At 39.6% G+C, this 20,397-nt stretch overlaps 3 protein-coding genes across 7 annotated transcripts in view; 2 read left to right on the top strand and 1 right to left on the bottom strand.

Moving 5' to 3' along the window:
- Positions 1-3,905, top strand: part of LOC118424018 (chondroadherin-like protein) — a 30,129-nt gene extending 26,224 nt beyond the window's left edge. For both annotated transcript variants that reach the window (XM_035832434.1, XM_035832433.1), the window contains exons 11-16: positions 142-316; positions 759-986; positions 1,323-1,490; positions 1,945-2,119; positions 2,492-2,638; positions 3,078-3,905. In XM_035832434.1, coding sequence (XP_035688327.1) covers positions 142-316; positions 759-986; positions 1,323-1,490; positions 1,945-2,119; positions 2,492-2,638; positions 3,078-3,203 — 1,019 coding nt within the window. In that variant the 3' untranslated portion in view covers positions 3,204-3,905. The remainder of the gene's footprint in view (positions 1-141; positions 317-758; positions 987-1,322; positions 1,491-1,944; positions 2,120-2,491; positions 2,639-3,077) is intronic.
- Positions 3,906-4,133: 228 nt separating this feature from the next.
- Positions 4,134-9,289, top strand: LOC118424071 (catechol O-methyltransferase domain-containing protein 1-like). The gene is made up of 7 exons (XM_035832549.1): positions 4,134-4,492; positions 4,848-4,981; positions 5,306-5,411; positions 5,948-6,066; positions 6,525-6,579; positions 7,592-7,725; positions 8,326-9,289. Exons 1-7 carry the CDS (start codon positions 4,414-4,416, stop codon positions 8,479-8,481), a joined length of 783 nt encoding a protein of 260 aa, XP_035688442.1. The 5' UTR covers positions 4,134-4,413; the 3' UTR covers positions 8,482-9,289.
- On the bottom strand, positions 8,992-20,312 carry LOC118424028 (coiled-coil domain-containing protein 93-like). 4 transcript variants are annotated; one of them, XM_035832455.1, is made up of 20 exons: positions 20,170-20,312; positions 19,758-19,871; positions 19,345-19,439; positions 18,791-18,902; positions 18,486-18,641; positions 18,054-18,151; positions 17,079-17,156; positions 16,405-16,438; positions 16,011-16,043; positions 15,369-15,464; positions 14,485-14,622; positions 13,894-14,073; positions 13,359-13,435; positions 12,248-12,404; positions 11,703-11,774; positions 11,313-11,421; positions 10,954-11,074; positions 10,620-10,704; positions 10,211-10,324; positions 8,992-9,689 (listed from the first exon to the last, which is right to left on the bottom strand). In XM_035832455.1, the coding sequence occupies exons 1-20, from the start codon at positions 20,251-20,253 to the stop codon at positions 9,639-9,641; spliced, it is 2,004 nt and encodes a 667-aa protein (XP_035688348.1). In that variant the 5' UTR covers positions 20,254-20,312; the 3' UTR covers positions 8,992-9,638. The 4 variants fall into 4 exon arrangements, with proteins under 4 accessions (XP_035688348.1, XP_035688349.1, XP_035688350.1 ...); XM_035832456.1 differs by lacking the exon at positions 16,011-16,043; XM_035832457.1 differs by lacking the exon at positions 17,079-17,156.
- Between the last annotated feature and the right edge of the window lie 85 nt (positions 20,313-20,397).

The raw sequence follows: 20,397 nt of genomic DNA, 5'->3' as shown, positions 1-20,397 counted from the left end.
GCTTTTCGGTCGCTCAAATATCACAGTCTAGTGTAAATGGGGAAGCTACTAGAGATATCAAATAAAGTTTGCAACACTTATAATTACACAACACACAGTATTGCTACAATGTTTTGTACAATATGTTGTTGATTTCCATAGGTATGAGCTCCCTGGAGATCCTAGTCATGGACCACAACTGCTTCAAGTCCATCGATGATGAAACCTTTGAGCCCCTGGTCAAGCTGGTACGGTTAGGTCTCAGTAACGCCTGTCTGCGGGACATTCCGGTACTGCAGTTAGAGAGGCTTCCTCAGCTACTCTACCTCGATCTGAGGTGCGTTAACATTTTCTCTCAATTTCATTGTGGATAACGCGAAGAAAGTTTTATCATCAAAACCTTAATGCGGGCTTATTAAGTATAATAACCAACAACAGCCGATTTCTGTAAAAAAAATGAATTACCATTCACCTAATGTAATAGTTTGAACTAGAAAGAATGAAATGCACTAGTACTTAAATTAGAAAGGACGGATGTAAATAGAATAGCCATAAAGGTGGCAGAGATCAAATTAAAACTGCTGTCACCGCGATCTCCCTTTCAGGAGAACTGGATTTGAACATTTTTGCCCCATATATTGGTCTGTCCTTGGTGCTGAACAAGATATCTTGTTCTTACTTACGTTATAATGGCAAAGCAAATCAGATTCTCCTGTAGAATATATCAAAACTATATCGTTACTTACTAGTTCTGTTACCTCTGCCTCCGTCTTCTTCAGCAAAAACTCCATCGCCGACGTCTTGGACGGCGCCTTCATCAGCAATCCGCGCCTGCGCGAGCTAAATCTCGCCAACAACGAGATCTCGCAGATCGCGTCGTCTGCGTTCGTCGGGCTGGCGGAGCTACAGAAGCTGGACATGCGCCACAACCGCCTGCCGAGCGTGCACATGGACGCGCTGCTGGCCATGGCCGGCAACCTGGAGATCTTGGACTATAGCTTCAACAGGTACGTAACAAAGATATGTAATGTCATGTATATCTCCGAAAAAGCCTTGCAGATTGTACTTTAAATGTAGATGTCGTTTTATGTGTACTCTTTCTGGTCTTTAACGCATTTTGTCTTTGTTCTTCTCCCAGTCTTATTTTTTATTTGTGTGAAAATTTGATTTTTTGCTTTCAGTCTGTGTGTTTGTTTGTTTGTCCTGCTTTGTGTCATTGGTTGTTTCGGTAATGTTGAGTGACAGGATGCGAGATGGAAGATGGTGTAGCTGGAGACAGGCAGGAACGGATGTTTGTATAACTAACTCTCCATGTTATTGTCCACCCACGATACATTGTGTAGGATCCGGAAGGTGCCGGACCTGTCGGTGATGCCGCAGCTGACGGAAGTGTACCTGGACCATAACGAGTTGGGTTATCTCAACACGAGTTACGGGCGGGAGAAGGATATCCTCTACCACCCCGTGGAACTTCTCAGTCTGGACTACAACCCGCTCATCTGTGACTGTAGGTCTGTGGACATATCTTTGCCTTTGAGCTTGGTTCAATTGATGTCTTTACATGCCGATTTTTGTCCGTCACAGAGGACGGAATGGACAGAATTTTTGTCCCCAACTGCAAGATTCCGTCAAAGGACGGAAGGACAGAGACTGGCTAGAACCCTTATTCATACTGTAGCAGGTATCCAGAAATTATCGACTAGCTTTATAACAGTTTTAGAGGCAATTTTCGCGCCTAATCTAAGAATTGCGTTGTTTGTGTTCGTGGCGTTTCTGTAAGAGATATACATATACACGTACGGGGGACAGGCGTCAGTATAGATGAGCCCATCTCGCACCAAACATCTCATATATATAGGGGACATTATAGGGCAACGCGTCCATCTCCTTTTCAATTGCCCTTGGGCCACATGACTTTCTTGATGTAGCGTTTTCTCACATCTACGTACGACGTAATTCTCGCAGGGCCAGAGACCTACGTCGCTGGATGGACTCCAAGCAGATCGACCTGTCCCCGTTGCGGGGGTTCCAGGGCACGTGGTGCGCCGCGCCGGAGCGCCTGTACGGGCGGAGTCTGAAGTCTGTGTTCCCGGGGGAACTGTGTCTGAACGGACAGGACAAACGTACCAGGTACCAAACGGTGAGCTGCCCAAACAACTTGAAATGTTTTTATAGGGGAAGTACATGAACATGTAGCCTAGTAACCAACCATTCTTCACATGCCAGCTTGTACTGTATAGGGGAACATTTCCAAAATGGTGCCAGACCTGGCAGCTTGCGGAACAAAAAGAAAATAAGAGGGTATATCACGAAGCATACACAAATTATGATTAAGACTTTTTTATTACATTTTGTGCCGTTGTCTTTTTTTATCATAGACTTGGCTAACGGACCTTAACTTAATTTAGTTTTGTTTCCATGAATGGCAGATTTATTGACAATTCGGCGGGTCCATGCCCAGGATAACTTCCAGCATTTTTTTTTAAATTAGAGTGTTGTTGATGTGTTTCAGGAACCTCAGCCATTCTTTCCAACCAGTGGCATCCACGATGAGATCAGTACCTTATTGGATCAGGTCTTGGGGCGTGAAGATGAGAAACCTGAATCTGACCAATCAGAAGTCAGTGCCTCTGATGGCAGTCAATCGGAAGAGAGCAAGGTAAATGAATTAGAGGGAACAGACATCAGTGTAGCTAATTCATAATTCAAAGGTCCTTATACCTTTGATGCCGTAGTTTAGCCTCTCTCTCTCTCGCTACTTCCACAATTTTACCTCCTGAACCGAAGTTAGGTACCCATATTTACAACCGTCTGGGCTGATTAAAGTAGTGTAAGGCGCCTTTCACAAGGACACAATGTCTGCTAGTTCACATGCCATTAATAGCCATGACTTCTATCACCCGTTAGTTTTCTTGTACGTGTACTTACATTTTCCTAAACTTTTGTGGCTCCTCTTTAATGCACAAGACAGCAATATACTGAGGAATGCGTCTTCATTAGGTAGGAAGTGGTTGAAGCAAATGGAAGGTCCGTGCAGTACGTACATGAATATATGTTATTTCTGGCACTTAAGAAATATGTTTGCTGTTCTGTTCCAGGGCACCCCTCAGTCCTCTGTCGATCAGGTGATGTCGCGCCTGCGGGATCTTTCCTCGCGAATGTCGAAGATTGACGGCCTGCTCGCACGCCTGAGAAAGAAACCACAACAACGCAGCCGCCGCTAGAGGACGCTTTTGCATGGTCGTGCTGTGACAGAGGGCAACCGCAATTAGCAACAATGAACAATACCATGTCAGACGTGGTATTGTTTATTGGTGTCAGTTGTAGTTGCAGGCACGTCCCTACAATGCCTATTCTAGGTTGTAAGGGGTATATATCAAGTGGCATTATTCTGGAGTTTGATCCTAGAACAAACGAACTTCATTGGAAATACTAGATGTGCTTTCTCGTTTGACTAGTCTTCAATGGCAGAGCCATGGCTAAGTTTACACCAAGGAGCTCCTTGGTTTACACTAATATTACTCAATTCTGATTATTGTTACCCAGAGGAAATTCCACAACCTTTTTTGTAATTTACTTCACGTTTCTCTTTGCAAACGTGTTGATTATAAATGCTGACTTTCCTTAAACATCTTGAGACGTAGAAAAGTTACTAATATTGTTGTAGTGCGCAGGACAATTGAAATGTATTGTGTATTTAACATTTTTACTCTGAGACATGTTTTCATGTATGAGCCATCAAAGACTTAGCAACCAAATGACGACTTTTTTCTTTATACAAAATAGAAAGTAGAAAGAAGAACTTTGTACTTTGTGCTCTTTTAAGAATGTAAAAAAATAAACATTTTTGTTAACTGGAGTATAAGTAAGATATCAAAGAGAGCCCTTTTTTTATCAAGACAACAGCTCAAGAGGCAGGATATAGTTAATAACATGATTGTGACTGTTTTAGAAATTAGATAATTAAATATACATGTCAATTGAGTAATTTGCGTATCTGTTGGTTTGAGCAATACAACTTACGCTGACTCATAGTTGTGTAAATTTTACTTTAATATTGGAAGAAAGAAGGTGATGAAATCTTCCGCCGACAGAGCGTAGGCTCTACATAATTGTACTTATGAGCCTTCGTACGTTACCTTGCAGTTCTGGCCCATTGTACTTATGAGCCTTCGTACGGTACCTTACAGTTCTGGTCCTGGTGCATGGTGACGTGACGTTAGAAATAGGGCAACATCATGAAGGAGGTTAAAGTTTAACCTCCTTGGACTAGTAACAGACTCCTACTGGCACTAGCATGACTAGTGATCATATGACCCATGTTACATGTGCTCTGAGCTTATAGCTCGGAGCGTGGACATGTTAGTTGCCAACTGACGTTGTGTAAGCTGACGGCCTTAAAAGAAGCAGAAAGTATCTAAAATCGCTGGAGGAATGGACGGTGTTTTGAACGTCAGAAGTCTGGCTGTAGCCGGCGTGGTGACAGGGGCTGCCGTTCTGGGCTATCTCGCAGGTATTTTAAGTAATAATGACCGCCTTTTAATACGTACTGTACACATGTATGTCACTGAGTGTGAAATTTCTGGCTACCCATTTTCGGAATTTCCCAGCATTTCGTTTCTTTTGTTACCACTTTACTCACTGATTTACTCAGTCACTCAGTCACTCACTCACTCACTCACTCACTCATTCACTCAATTACTTTCTCATCAGTTTTGGACTGCATATAATTTTCAAGTAATAAACATTTGCCACAATGACAATTGGCATATTGTGATTGTGTGTGTGTTGCAATATATTACAAGCTGTCTGTTTTGATATTTAGTTATTTTATTTAGTATTCTTGACTGGTATTTTGTTGTCTTTAGGAAGAAGAACTGGGCGAACACAGTTGTTGTCACAGTCTTTTAAAAGTGACTTTGGTGGAAAAGGTAACCCCCTTGTACAGTATGCAGTGGACCACTCACTCCGAGAACATCCCAGTCTTAAGAACCTTCGGCTGGTACGTATGTTGAATTAACACACAAAAAAGTTATTGTTGACTGGTTAGTAATGGTCACCACCAGCCTCACAACCACAACCTCTGCTTGGATAATCCCTCAGTTAAGCATCATTGAAAAATTCACAATAATATTGATGAAATATGAAATTCTAAACTGTGACAAGTTTTCAATTATCTTCAAAGTTTCAACTTTGATTGTAAGAGACTAAATTACTTTGTGTGCGGGAAAATACAAGTAAGAAGAAAGGTAGATTAATAATTACCACAGATCTAATTGTTATGTAATGAATTGTTTTGTAATGGATGATCTTCTACTTTGTATAGATGACATTAAAGGTGCCACGTCATGCTATGCTGGCTGCCCCGGAAGAATGCCAGTTGCTGGCTAACATAGCTCGAGCAATAGGAGCGAGGAAAGCAATTGAAATTGGTAGGAACATCTACATGTATCGGATTCTAACAGAACTTTAACGTTCATTCAACACAAAAAATTGTAATTTCCTAATACTTACCAACTTGAGTAAATGAATGAGCAACCCACCACTTCTGTACGTGTATGTGATGTTACACAAGTAGAACACTGTGCATTGGATCATAAGTTAGAGAAAGTTTATGGCACCCCCCGTCTCTGTTGAAGACATTTATTGTTAAGTGCTTGAATGTACATACTAGTAACGTCACATAAGAGTAACAAAATACAACACTGCAAAACTTGCAAAACTATAATCTCAAGAGGCCAAACTTTCAAATGAAAATTCCCATAAGATCACAATGCATTAAGAAACATGCACAGACGACTTTTAAAAGTCCTCCCTGAATTGCTATTATGTATAATACAAGCCTTAGTGTCAAACTCATGATTCAGAAGTCAACCAAAGTGTGAAAAAATTTGCAACATTACTATAGAAGAAGAAAAGAATTGAAAGATATGCTAATGACAAGCATTGTTTGTGTTGATTCCTGCAGGAGTGTTTACAGGCTATAACTGCCTGGCCATGGCACTGGCTCTACCCCAGGATGGGAAACTCATCGCCTGTGATATTGACGACACCAACGTCAACTTAGGAAGGCCATTTTGGAAAGAGGTTAGCATGAAAGTTCATCTGTGTTGGTACTTGGTAGAATACGTTTATAGAAAAATGCCATTAAACACTTTACTTCCAACACTGACGTGTGTTCCTGACTTCACTGCTGGAGATAGAAGGGTCATTCTGTGAAAAAGGTCGACGGAGTTTGACCAAAAATTTAGAGGGATAAATCCCTTATAGTTTAATCAAGGAGGTTAAAGAACCTCCTTGGTTTAATTCAGTGTTGGAAGTAAAGTGTTAGCATTTTTCTATAATTGGAAAGAGGTTATTAGCTCCATCCTTGATTCTTTTTTTTCATTATGTATGTAAATATAAACTTTATACAAAAAGTTTAAAACAAATGTTTGATCATATTATTTGTTGCTTCATCTATAGTAAATGTCTTAAATAGTACATCAAACTTTTTTGACAAGTTCATGCCATGTTGTTGAAAATGAAATGTTGTATTTCTTTAGGCAGGTGTGGACCATAAGATTGATGTTAGGATACAGCCTGCTGACAAGACACTCGGTAGGTCACAGATGCACAGGTGCTGGGCAGGGAATATCTCTTTCCATTTTTTCAAAGCAAGAAGAAACTCAGGGGACTTACCTAAAATTTCCGATCATACAGCACCACAATCTCCAAGCAAATTGTTTTGTTTTCCTAGATGCCTTTTTGGTGTCAAACTGCCTTGTCGAAGTTGGCAGGAAGTTTGGTACAGAAAAAGATTTAGCCTTCCCTAACATCTTATCTGCCCGCATGTGAGTGCGTGAGTTTTTTTTTTTTTTACTCAATGGTCACCACGTAACAAGGCCACTCAAGGTTACATGATTGGAACTGTAACAGCAACTCTTCGCCCTAGTTCAGAAACATCATGATTGAGACCAGCCCAATTGCTCACTATGAGTGAGGACTAACTGACCCAATAGGCGAAGCAGGGGTTACGAGGGCTGCTCGGGAGATTCCCTACCCCTATTTTTGCCGAAATGGTTTGATCCACTCGGGTGGATGTTTGCACATGTGGCGGGTTCTTTAGCGTGCTTGGGGTGTTGCTCTCCCCGAACACGGGACCTCCATTTAACGTCCTATCCGAAGGTAGGTACTCATTTTCACTTGAGTGAAGTGAGGAAAGTCGTGTAAAGTGCCTTTCCCAAGGGCACAAGATCGGTAACACAGCAGGCGGATTCGAACCCGCAACCTCTCGGTCACGGGCCGAAGAAACTACCACTGCGCTACACGGTCCCACAAAACAGAATAGTGTGAGTAGAATACATGAAAGTCAAGAAGCCCTGGATGGATCCTGATGATATTTAGTAGGTAGATAGGGGTCAAGAACTTCTGAAGTAAAGCCCCCTTAGCGACTTTCTTATGTACTGCTGCCAAACTTCCATTTTTCCTATCTTCAAGTTGTTAGGAATGTAACAATCAACTGCTTCTGCAACATCACATGAAATATGTGTACTGTATTAGCTTGTGTCACCTTGCTACATGTAGGTAAAGCTGCTTTTCTTACAAAACCCATTTTATGTTTCACACACAGATGATCTAATTGACGCTGGAGAAGCGGGAACCTATGACTTTGTGTTCATCGACGCTGACAAAGCAAGCTATGATTCCTACTATGAGAAGTCTCTGGTTCTACTGCGTCCTGGAGGTCTGGTGGCTATTGACAATGTAAGTTTGATAACCTTCAATACTTAAACTTACTTTCAGCAAAGTTCTTTATGAAGTGCACACAATAAAAGGCCAACATTTTTTTTTATTTAAGAGAAACTTGTCATTAACATCCATGAATAGTTTCCTAAGGTTGATACATCATTGAATAAAGAGATTCTAACCAACGTTTTGGTGACCGTCTGTCACCTTCTTCAGGGCAATTCTGTTTCACATTTTATTTACGTTTTGTGACCGCATCTGAACTGTGAGCAGTGACACCTGTCCTGTAGTACAATGTGAACCAGTCAGAATTGCCCTGAAGAAGGTGACAGACGGTCACCAAAACGTGGTATGGTAAAAAGAGTCTCTTTATTCTTCAACTTGTCATCAAGTTGTGAGTTTAGATACATGTAAATCCTTCTCGAAACTAGTCACAAACTGCCTGGTATGGATTATCAAGAACATTTACTGAATTAGATATCTTTGCATCATTTGAAACTCTAGGTCCATACAGTTATATCAAGGAGGTTAAATCTAAATGACATCTCATGTAGCTGTGTCCTGTATTATAAGGAACTCAGAATGTTGAAAATTTTCCCTCTTCCCGTTTTTTTCCAGGTCTTCCTCGGTGGCAAAGTGTTGAAAGCTGAAGACACGTGGAATGCAGCCACAGCAGCCATGGTGCGTCTGAACAAGAAGATACACAAGGACCCCCGTGTCAACATCAGCATGCTCACCATGGCAGATGGTGTAACCTTGGCATTCAAGTGCTGACCAAGCTACTTACCAAGTACCCAGGTGTTCAAGTAGTGCAGATCCTAAGGTTCGCCATCCATACTTATCCGGTTACCTGAGGCTTCTAGCTTGTATTACCATGGGCAAACAGTGTTAACAATTCCAGGTTAACCAGTATGCAATCTGTTCTTTAGATTTTAGATTTAATGATGAAACATCCATGAAAAGCTTGCTTTTCTTTCAAATGATATCTCCTTTGATAGTGAACATTATGATGGTGGGTGCCACAAAAAGCGTAAAGGATAATTGGCAAGCTTTCAAGTGATATGTAATAGCAGTGGTATTACTTATCAAACTTAACTTTCTTGACTATTTGTGTTGAGTGTACAAATTAGGTGCAAAGTATGCGATTCTCATTTCTATATTTCTATGGGGAATTTATTAATGATTTTATTTTTTCAATATAGAATTAATTGGCAATCTTGTTTGTCATGTACAAACTAGTGCCAATTACAGCTATGCAGTTAATCCCAGCACCAAAAAATATTCACAGTGTTTAGATCTGCCATGATGCATTGAATGGTCCTTGATGGACAGTAAATGTACATAAACATTTTGTATACATACAGGCATGCAAATACATCATTCGCAATTTATGCCGTCACAATTTTTGACATGTGAAAAAGTTTTTAAATTGATAACAGATTATGGATAGATGAAATAGATGCACAAGTTGTAATCCTATTATGTTGGCTCCATAGACTCCATAGATCATTTTTGATCATTTGTATAACAACACAAACAGGGGATCTAGACTAAAATGGAATAAAGTTGGTATTGCGGTAAATGATGGAAATTTCATACATGCTTCATAATTACTGAGAAAATGCTAATATACTTCTTTGCTAAGACATTAATATTCATACAGACATTTGTGATTTGGGTGGAGAAGATTATCAACTGACTGAGCTTATGCAAATGAAGACCTTATTTGCATAATCAGCATGAAACCTTTATAACTTTCGATCAACCTCTGGCGAAGGTATAAGGCAGCAGAACTCTAGTTCATGTCCAATCAATATGGTGGCCTTTCCACCAATCATGTGACTGTATTGTTGATGTTTTTAAGCCAATCATCTGGCAAGCCTGGTGCATTCAAACCAGTCATGTGACTGCTTTTAGTTCTTGTCAATCAATCATGATGCGGCTTTCAACTTGGCTAGGAGTATCTCGTTCTTGCGGCATTCCTGAAACAACAAGACAGCAAGATTAACTTTACAAAACACCAATGATGTTAAAACTCCATAGTATCACATCAACCAAAGTCAGGAACCCAGTGAAGGGAGGGAAGTTGCATGTGGTTTCTGGGGGCACAAAGTCTAGCTAAGAATGACAGGCAGGAATAAACCTGTAAACATATCTCAATCACATGTCTGAAAGTTTAACCACTAGGCCATAGATGCCATATGTAGTATACTGTAAGGCCCATGTCACATGAAGCTTGTGGACAGGGTAATCAGCAGTTGGCAGTTGGTCAGTAAAGTAGCCTACAACTCAAGTGACCTGAACCAGCTGACTATAAATTTTAAGAAAAAAATTCAAAGTCCTTGGATTCAACCAGAGGACCAAAATCTAGCTAAAAAATGATGGATTCCAGGCTACTCCCAACCCAGTGCCGGCCTTGGTTGGAGAGTGGCCTGGACAAAAGTCATGGGAAGGTCCTGAATGTGTAACTGGTTTATGCCAGCATTACTGATGAGCAGCTTACCTCCTGAAAGTCCTTGACAGTCTTGAAGTAGACCCTTTGTTTGTCTACAAGGTCAAGGAATGTGTCGTTCAGCTGGTCTCGCCGCATCTTCTCCTCCTGCTTCTTCTTCTCCACCTGAAGGAAGGAAGAAAGGAGCCAGTAGTGAATCAGAGAAGTACTTGTGAAGAAATCAAAATATCGTCAATGGTGTACACAAAGTTAGACATTTTTGTATAAGCTAGGTCACAGTGTGATGATGATACATTATGGATTGTGGGTAACATGTCAGACTTGAAGGACACCAGCCATTCATTATGTATTGCCAGTGGCCTTCAACATAGACATATTAATATTTTATTACTCACAATGCATGATCCATATGCCATTTCGAGCTGTGAGCTAGCTTATAACAGGTGAGAGTAATCAGTACCTTGTTCTTGTTCTGTTTGATGCCATCAACAATCTGCTCCAGCTGCTTCAGGAACTGCTCCTTATTGGCAGCAGATGACATTGCCCTGGCAACCAAGTCAAAGCACAACCAATCAGCATTAAGAATCAACCAACCAATCATATAAATGTACCTGTGTCTACCCACAAATGTCAAGCAGTACAACCAATCATAGCTTTACATCAACTACACATATTGTCTATCATAAGTCTTTGTCTTAGACAAGCAAAGACGTGCAAACAAATAAAAGCTTGACACTGAACTTTAAAAAAAATTGTGCTCAAACAATGTGAAGTAAGAAAGAATATTGACTTACTGTTCAAAGTTGTCATGGATGGAGTTCAATAGATTCACCTCCTTGTTTAGGTACAACTTGGTATCATCCAGGGTGTTGTATAGGGTGATGAACTGCTTGGTCTCCTTGTGGGTGGCAGCAACTAGAGCAAGATTATGTACCAAAGATGTTTAATCGTGATCAATAAAAGCATGGACCATGCATTTATCAAGCATTTGGCAGTGCAAATATTTACTATAACATGTGGCATTTACAATTAATCATAAGATATTAAGAATATGACAAAAAAACCTCAGTCTATGACAAAGCTGTTTTCAAAGGTTTGTATGTCTTGTTGACAGAAGGAGTCACTATTGAGTGGATGGCAGTTTTGGGCTGACCTTGGTTGTACAACTCCACAAACCGGCGCTGGTACTGTGAGAGTTCTGCACGAGATGGCACCTCGTCGATCTTACGCTGCAGCTGGGCAATCTCACGGTTCTTCCTCGCCTGATAAGTCAAAACTTAATGAAAATTGTTTCTTTGACAAATAACTTTACTAAACCCTTCTCCATACAAGTGGTTTTAACTGTATTTGAAAAAAATCGAAGATTTTTCTTGAATTACAAGTACAAGCTTTCTGCATTCTAAAACCATTGAATTTTGTGTTCCTTGCCATTAAGAGTGGTTTTATTACCAATATGCCATGTGGTTCCATAACCTACTAGTATTTGAAGACACTTTTCAAAACACTGTGACAAAGCAAATACATGAGCTAAGAGTGTCCTTACCAACAACAGACGGATCTTGTGCAGTTTTTCCTTGTCTGCCTGGTGCTGCTTCTCTATCAGTCGGCTTCTCTCCTGAAACACAAGATTTACATCTTATATATACATGTAGCTACACAATGTAAAGATATGTTCATAACACATCTATTCCATTACACCATTTTCACCAACAAACAACATGGCTGACTAGTCTGGACACATATCTTAAAAAAAGGACTGTTTTTAAGAGAGATTTGAGATGAACTTTTTTCCTCATGGTCCCATATGTGAAAGTTAAAGGCGCTCAATGCAATTTCAGGGCCTTGAAACTCGTTTTTTCAAAGTCAATTTTCAAGTCACTTTTACACACTATTCTAGTGCATATCGACCTTCATTTAATTAAGCAAAGATGCGACGTCTTTTTGGGTGGGAATGCTCGCAAACATGACCAATGAGTCCTGAATGCTTCCGGAGATATAGTTACTTCATCTAATCAGATTTCCCCTTGTGAGCGCGCAATTCAGATTCAATGCGTTTGGGGACCTCACACGTTTGGAAATCCCAGTTACCTGGTCCTCGCCCTCCCCCTCAGCTCCATCCAGTTTGAGCTGGTCGATGGCGCCCTGCAGCCGTGCCATCTCCTCCTTACAGTGGGCTCGGAACTCCTGCTCCTGTTTCTTCAGGTTCTCATTCATCGCCACAAGGCCCCTCAGCTGCTGCAGCACACTGCCGGACGATTAAGAAAAAGCATCAGAAAAGAATCTTATACATGTATTTCATAACCTGATAGACTTCTACTGTAAACACCCTCCAGTTTAATTCTCAAGATCCAGTTTTATTCTGGAGTGAACTCCCAGATACTAGTATCAGCAACCATACGCTCAGATGGGCTGATATTGTAAGCTGGAAGTAAAAATGATGTAACAAATACATAGCAGCCATTAACAACACCCTAGGGATTAATCTAAATTGTCATAACTGTACATAATTATGCATAATCATGTATAACTATGCATAAGGTTCCAGGGCAATGCATAATTATGCTTGTTCCAAGGGTTATGCATAAGGGTTTGAAGGATTATGCATGATTATGCATAACCATTGGAACCTAATGTATATAATCAGGGCTCGAAATTCATTTTTGGGATTAGGCGCACAGGTGCACCCAGCTTAAGAAATTGGGTGCACCAAAAACTTTTTGGGTGCACCACTTAGATTTAAGTAGAATTTAAAAACAAAACTATAAACAAAACTTAGTTACAAGCTATCAAATTCTTAAACAAGTAACATGACAGACATTTTCATTATCTTTCTAACACGTAGATGTCAAGAATATGATGCATACTAGTATACTTGATATCTTTTCATACATAAACCTAAGAAAATATTTGGGTGCACCCTATGCACCCACTGAAAAAAATTGGGTGCACTGTTCCAATTTTGGGTGCACCTGTGTGCACATGCACCCAGTATTTCGAGCCCTGATAATGCATATCAGCCCATCTGGGTGTACAACTGCTGAGATATGGGAGGTCACTCCAGAATAAAACTGGAACTCCAGAATTAAACTGCAGGGTGCTTATAGATAACAATTGTCTGACAAGCAAACTTGTGTTATCTATAATAATGGCACGAGTGCATATTATTAAATTTTCTTCTGGGAAACCCCATCAGACCCACCTTGAGTTGGCTTCATCTTTCTCCTGTTCTGACAGCTTTTCCATTTCTTCATCTAGTTTGGCACTGAATTCTTCAACCTGATTAACAAACAAACAAACAAACAATTACAAGTAATCAAGTTTAAACTGCAAGCAAACATTTTCATTTGTCGCAAGCAAACATTGGCATTTGTCATAATCTTTCATGCTATCTTGAAAAAAACAATGAAAAACAAAGAATGCATTCCTCCGCAAGTTGACTACACAAATATCTTAAACGAGAAGATAGACTGACTACCAAGAACAATGTAATGCTAGTTCACCTTTATCTTTGGGGTATTGTATTTCTGTTGTATTTGAAAACAGGGTATATATAATAGGTGCATCAAGTCAACGGACGGTGATTTTAGATTGTTAAATTTTTAAAATAGTGTGGTTTAAAACCACTGTTCTCTCACCCCTAAATACGTTTGTACAAAAAAAACGGATTTAGGTTACCCTGCAGATAAAGATAAACTGTTACTATGATATATAATACCAATAAGAACAATAACTACCTCTTGCAGTTTCTCCTGTGTGGAAGTGTAGGCACTGTGGAGTTCCTCATGTTTAGCTCGAACCTCCTCCAGTTTTTTCTCCTGTGTTGCTATCTGCTTGTTTAGCGAGGCCACGGTCCTTTTGTGCTGCTGTGCACCGCTAAGTCGCTCAGGACGGTCTTCTGCGGCCAGCTCTGCTTGCTGCGGTGACATTATAAGTGAGTAGAAGAAAGTCACTAAAAAGTCAAGTTCACAAAACTGTTCAATGGTTTAATCCGTCAGAAAAAAAAGTCAGAAAATGTAACAGTTACAGAACTGTAACTGCACACAGTAGATCATAAATGAGCCAAAAAGTTACATAATTTTCCAAGTCTGAAAAAGCAATATGGATATAACGATAAAATATCATCAATAACATTATAAGGTTTTACAGCACAGTCATGTATGAATAATCTGGTCTCACATCTGGAGTAATGTGCAAATATATTGATATACATATGCTGATGTAAACAACTGTCATCATGAGAACCGATTGATGGTTTTTGCGCAACAACTCCATCTATGACAATGTATGGCAATGTACACGTAACAGAAGTTAAAAAGACCACCCACCTTCCCAGCATACTCCGAAGCGATCTGCTGGATCTCGGCCGACTGCATCCCAACGATGGAGCCCACGGCGCTGGCCGTCAGTTTCCCGTCAGCAGCGCCCGTCGCCTGCATGCCGCTCATCAGGGCCTTGATACGTTGCTACGATTAAAGTGATCAAAACATGATATACTGTAAATGCAGAAATGTTTACGGTGGATTAATATTCGCGGTTTTCGCGTTGACCACTTCACCGCGAACTTAAATCCACCGCGAACATTTTTCTATTAAGGTACTTGACTGCGGTCGATGGTGTTACCGCGAACTTAAATCCACCGCGAAAGGACATTTTTCCTGCTACCGCGAAATTAAATCCCCGTGAACTTAAATGCATTTACAGTATTGTTGATAATGTTCATGCACTGTTAGCCAGAACAATTGGAAAATCGCTGACGACTTACCTTTACTACTAAAAAATTCTGCATTATTTTGACATTTGTTTGTTTCTTTCTTTGTTGTATCACAAAACTGGTAATCTTAAAAATGCCAGTTTTGCATGTTCAACAAAAGATGTGATAGCTTGATCCACTCACACCTCGATGAACAAAAATAAAAAACCCTTACTCTTATATATAAGTGAGGAGGCTTCTTTAACATGCTGGAGATCCGGTTCTCCTCAAACACAGGACCTCAAGTTTACGTCCCATCCAGGACGTCCAAAAACAAAGCTAAGTAGTGTCAGTCATAGTCACATGACTCAAGTGGGGAAACTTTGTCAAGTGCTTTTCCCCTTAACAACTACTAGTAAGAGAGCCAAACCCAGAACCTTAAGAGTCTGAGTCTCCAGACACTTAATCTCCCTATACAAGGCAACACTGTTGTTTGGTTTGTGATTTATAACTGCTCACCTCCTCCAGAGCCTGGGCTTCCTCTTCATCCATCTCCTCTGTCTTCCCTCCAAGAGCTGCTGCCACCGCAGACTTAGCCGAGTCCTTCCCCTCTGCCTACAGTTGTCATGGGAACAGTATATGGGCATCAAGATGAAGTATGGATTTTTTTCATTACACTGTGCTGTCAGGCCTGTTCTACATGTAGCTAACTCAAACGAACATGCTTTTAACTAATCTTTTTCTATTTACCACTTTGACAAGGATTCAAATTTCAGCAAAATCAAAAGACCTAAACAATTATATGTGATATCTGAAGATTTTCATCTAAAGAAACTGATATCTAATCAAATGCCTATTTTGAACAAGCACCAAACCTCAAACTATTATGTAGGACATAAAAAAAGGTGCAAAACTGACGTCTTTCACAAGACCCTTGTCTTGCATAATGGGCAAGAACAAGAGTCAGGTGGTAGAACATTGTACATAACAATGTTATAAACTTTGAATATAAAAATATTTTGCCACCAGACCCATGTTTTCACCAAATGCAGCAGAGATTGGAAAGGGGTCTATTAACAAAAGTACACATTGTAAAACACTCCCTTTATAAAAAGAAATTTCAACAGAAAGAAGGAATGAAGTGGGGATGTATAAACATACCTTTAAGTCTTTGGGAATAGGAAAGAGGGGGACCTGGGGGGAGGGGGGAGTAGAATGAGGGGGTGGGGGTAGCTGGGGGGCATTAGAGCAGGAGACATGATTCATATAAGAATAATAAATGAAATCAGTTTTTAATTACAAGATAGTCATTAAGTATCATGCTATACTGGTAACCAGCAAGACGATCATGGAATAATCATAGTATGTGTGTGTGTGTGTGTGTGTGTATGTGTGATTGTGTGTGTATGTATACATTGCATATAGTTTTGCATACATAAATACACATTTTCAAACATACATGTGCACACATACATATATATATATATGTATATGGGAACAACTTTAATTATAATTGAAAAGGAATGAAAGAACAAATGGAAGTGGTATAACTTACTTTGTCTGCCTTCTCTGGTCTGTAACCATACCTCCTGAAAAGACATGACGCACAGAGACATTTTTACATTTATCTGACATAAATAAAACACAGATATATCATATGATTTTAATAGCATAATATTAAAACTCTCAAGTATCATCCACATACTGATTGATAACAACCAAAATCAAGCTATAAGGATAACAAAGCATGTGGATATCACGACATAGAATTAGAAATTTATACAGAACACAACAACACAACACAATAAAAACTTTTATCATTCAAGTAACAAACAAACAAAGTGAATGACAAGTTGACATCCTTAACATTGGCACAAAAAAGACATGGTGCTACAAAATTTGCTGACAGTTGCAAGCAAAATTAGATGTACACTATTCGTATAAAGAATATTGAGATTATGTCTAGAAGCATTCTACAGCAAAGAATGAACGTAAATAAAATGAAACAAAAAACAAAATTGCCAAATGAACTATTTGGAAAAAAAATTATAGGAAAGATAGAATCATGATGCTGTTATTGCATGATGTCAAAAATATATCTTATTCAACTGAGCAATGATGATCAAGTACAATAATATGCCATTTTCTATGAACTGTGAATATCTTACCATTCATCACCTATATTTATTACCAAACAATGGACAAACATAGAAACAGAATGTGAGATACCAGGGGTCAAACGTCAGTGTTTCCCCTAGAATAGCAGAAATGCTGGAGGAAGAAGCCATGACTCTTTTGGAGACAGAACTGAGAGAAACAGAACATAGTAGAAAAACAGCAACATACTGAATGATACAAGACAAGGAATACAAGACATAAGACTTTATCATAGAATATTGTATACAACAGAAACATGAAATGACAGCAACTACAATAGACCAATCCAATAGCCTTGCCAATCTCCGTCAAAATGTAAGAAATGGAAATAGAAATGCAACTATTCTATTTGACGGTCATAGAGCTACACTCTCATTGGTAGAGCTGCAAAATTGCAATATCATCATTGGTTGACCTACTAATGTGATGGCCAATCAGGATTGGTCTATTGATTGTTCCCTTGAAACAAGAGAATAAAAAGAGAAATAGTGGCATAGAATAATGTGATATATGGTAGCAAGTACATGGACAACATTACACGTACAATGATGCAATAGGTGATTGCAGACATAATATATATAGACAACAACTATGCATACAAAAATATGAGTATGTACAAAGAAAAGTTTAATCACCATGATACTTCTTGAAACAAATTTAGAAGAAACAAAGTATCATGATCTTTATGTAGTTTATACATTAGTATAGGCACTGCTAACCCTTCCAAAACATGGCAATGTTTGTGTAGCATATCTGTGACATGCACAACTGTTAACAACTGCCTACACAAATTTGGGACCATTGATTGGACAACAGTTGGGAGAAAGCAGCACATAGGCATGTGAGGGTAGATCTAGAGTCATGATCACTATCTGGTAAATCAGTGATTCTACTGGTAGAGAAAGCCATTGAAGTTTCTATTGACAGAGAATATGATCAGAATCTCTACTAGTACAATCTGCAATTCTACCAGTAGAGAACAGAATCTCTGTCATTGTGTACACACACACACACAAATGTATATATATGTAACATGTATAAACAGACCTGCCATACTCCAGCAGAGTAGAATGCACCCGTGATTCCTCGTCTAACAAGTCAGAAATGTCCTGGCGTTTGTACTGTCTGCGGGGCTGGTAACCGGTCTGAGAGAGACAACAACAGAACAAACTTAGACTGATGAGAGGGGATACAAGGTTTGTCATGTTGGAGCCAGATTCTTCTCAATGAACCACACAAACATTTCTGCATTTATAGTACGTTAGTTAGATGAAGACCACAAATCATGATCAATGCTATGGTTCATTTTCCATGCTTATTTGACGTTCAAAGACTCTTCAATGTCTCTATCCACATCTTAATCATATTGTATTGAAACTTTTAATGTTGATGTCTAGAGTTGGAAATACTTTTTACAAATTTACTTTTTATGGAAATATTTCAGAAGACACCCTAAGGTTGCTACCCTGTGTACCATACCTTGACAGCCGCCAGAGTGGAGACGGACTGTTCCTTACGAGAGTCGAACTCCTGGTCCTCTGGCGTTCGGTGGTTCTTGTTGAACTGTGAGACAGAGAACGCCCTGATCTGGTCTCCCATCTCCTCTCTTGTCTCAATGGCCCTCTTCACCAGCCACTGAAAATCAGTACATGGAGATGGCATTTAAAAAATCTTGGAGGACAAATGGCTACTTCAGTGTGTATCTGTATCTATATAGCCAGTATAACCGCCCTACACAAAGTTTCAGACGGTAAATAAAACGTCAGAAGTGTGAATCAACAAACCTGAACAACAGGATAGATGTGGATGAAGTCCAGACCCTGGATCTGATGTGGTTCAATTCTGTGTGGACACTTCATCTTGGGCAGCACTGCCACAATCTTCTCTGTTAGAGCACTAACAGAACATATATAGGGAGTAAGTTGTATTTTATTTTTTGTTGGTTCTAGTTTTCTAAACTAAAACACTAACAGATCTAGGCAGGTTCGGTATCAACAGAAAGGCCACCAAAAGATTTTTATTTAATACAATGGGGAGGGAAAGTAGTACGAAAAGTTTTATACGGAAGGAAGTAGATACCAGTATGTGAAATATATTGGGCAGAGAGCAAGATTTTCTGTTCGCATTTTGATAAATTGAAACTTTTTGTGCAAGACTTATATCTGATAAATGTGAAGTATTTCCAATGCAATTAAGTGCCATACTTTGATTGAATGATGATTGCGATAAATAATATAGTGCTCTAGCTATGAAGTACCACACTGTACTGCATATCCGTTTTTATCCAGTTGTAGAGATTGAATTGTATTTGAACATTGTGTTTTTATTTCCAACTCACATCTTCTGACCGATCGTTGAGTTCTCCTGGAACAGTAGGTCCACATCAAGGTCAAAGTTACAGGTCGTGATGCACCAGGTCATGCCCCCAACAACCTGAGCACAAGGGTCAAAAGGCAAATGTTAAAGTTCAACCTATTACTAGTTACTTACTTAGTTACTTAGGCCTACTGCCCAACCTACTAGTATTATACACAATGTGCTAACTCAGTAACTGTATGATTGTTGGCACCAGGTTTGCACAGAGTACAAGGACAGATCTAATTTATGTACTCACACCAAATGGACCCCTACTCTTCTCGATTAGTGTGTCGGGTTCTTTTACATGCTCGACATGTGGCTCTCCTCAAACACGGGACCTCCGTTTAATTTCCTTTACGAGGGATGTCCCTAAACGCAGTTTAAATGACTCACCTTGTCAAAAGGAGACAAGCCCTTGATTCTGGCCCTGAAGTACCCAGCTGCCAGCAGCAGCTCAATGGTCTGGTCCAACTTCACCTGTTGTTCCTCATCTTCGCGGGTTTCCACCTGTAAACAAAAACAATAAACATCAATAACAACAATGATAATAAATAACAAGAGCAGAGAAAAAATCCAAGAGCTGTCCTACTTTCAAATGAAAACATAATCCAACATTACTGTACTTTCTTGACAATTTTCCATCCTAATTTTTTTTGCAACGGGACCAAAGGAAGGAAGTACACAACCATATCTCCCCCCCCCCCCTCGAAAAAAGTTTCTTTTGCAAAGATCAGAACAGGAACTGCGTGTAAGATGATAATTTCTAAGCGCTGTGATTCTTGTTTCACTGAAAGTCCACACAAACCTTGATTTCATTGCCTTCCTGGTCGTACTGAGGAGCTAGCACCTTGCTACCCGCTCGCACCCTCCCACCAAGAACTGTCGACATCTTCCCAGTCTTATGACTCCACCGCAAGCAAACCTAAAATCTTTCTTACATCAAATAAGAAACTATATTAGAATAAATGCTAATGTCTGAAGAAATAATGATAATAATTGTGAAAGTTCCAATTTTTTGTAGATAAAACAAACT

This window comes from Branchiostoma floridae, chromosome 10, assembly GCF_000003815.2.
Source record: "Branchiostoma floridae strain S238N-H82 chromosome 10, Bfl_VNyyK, whole genome shotgun sequence".
In the NCBI taxonomy this organism is placed as follows: Eukaryota; Metazoa; Chordata; class Leptocardii; order Amphioxiformes; family Branchiostomatidae; genus Branchiostoma; species Branchiostoma floridae.
The sequence above is the reverse complement of the archived record's forward strand: the minus strand, read 5'-3'. Positions and strand labels throughout refer to the sequence as shown.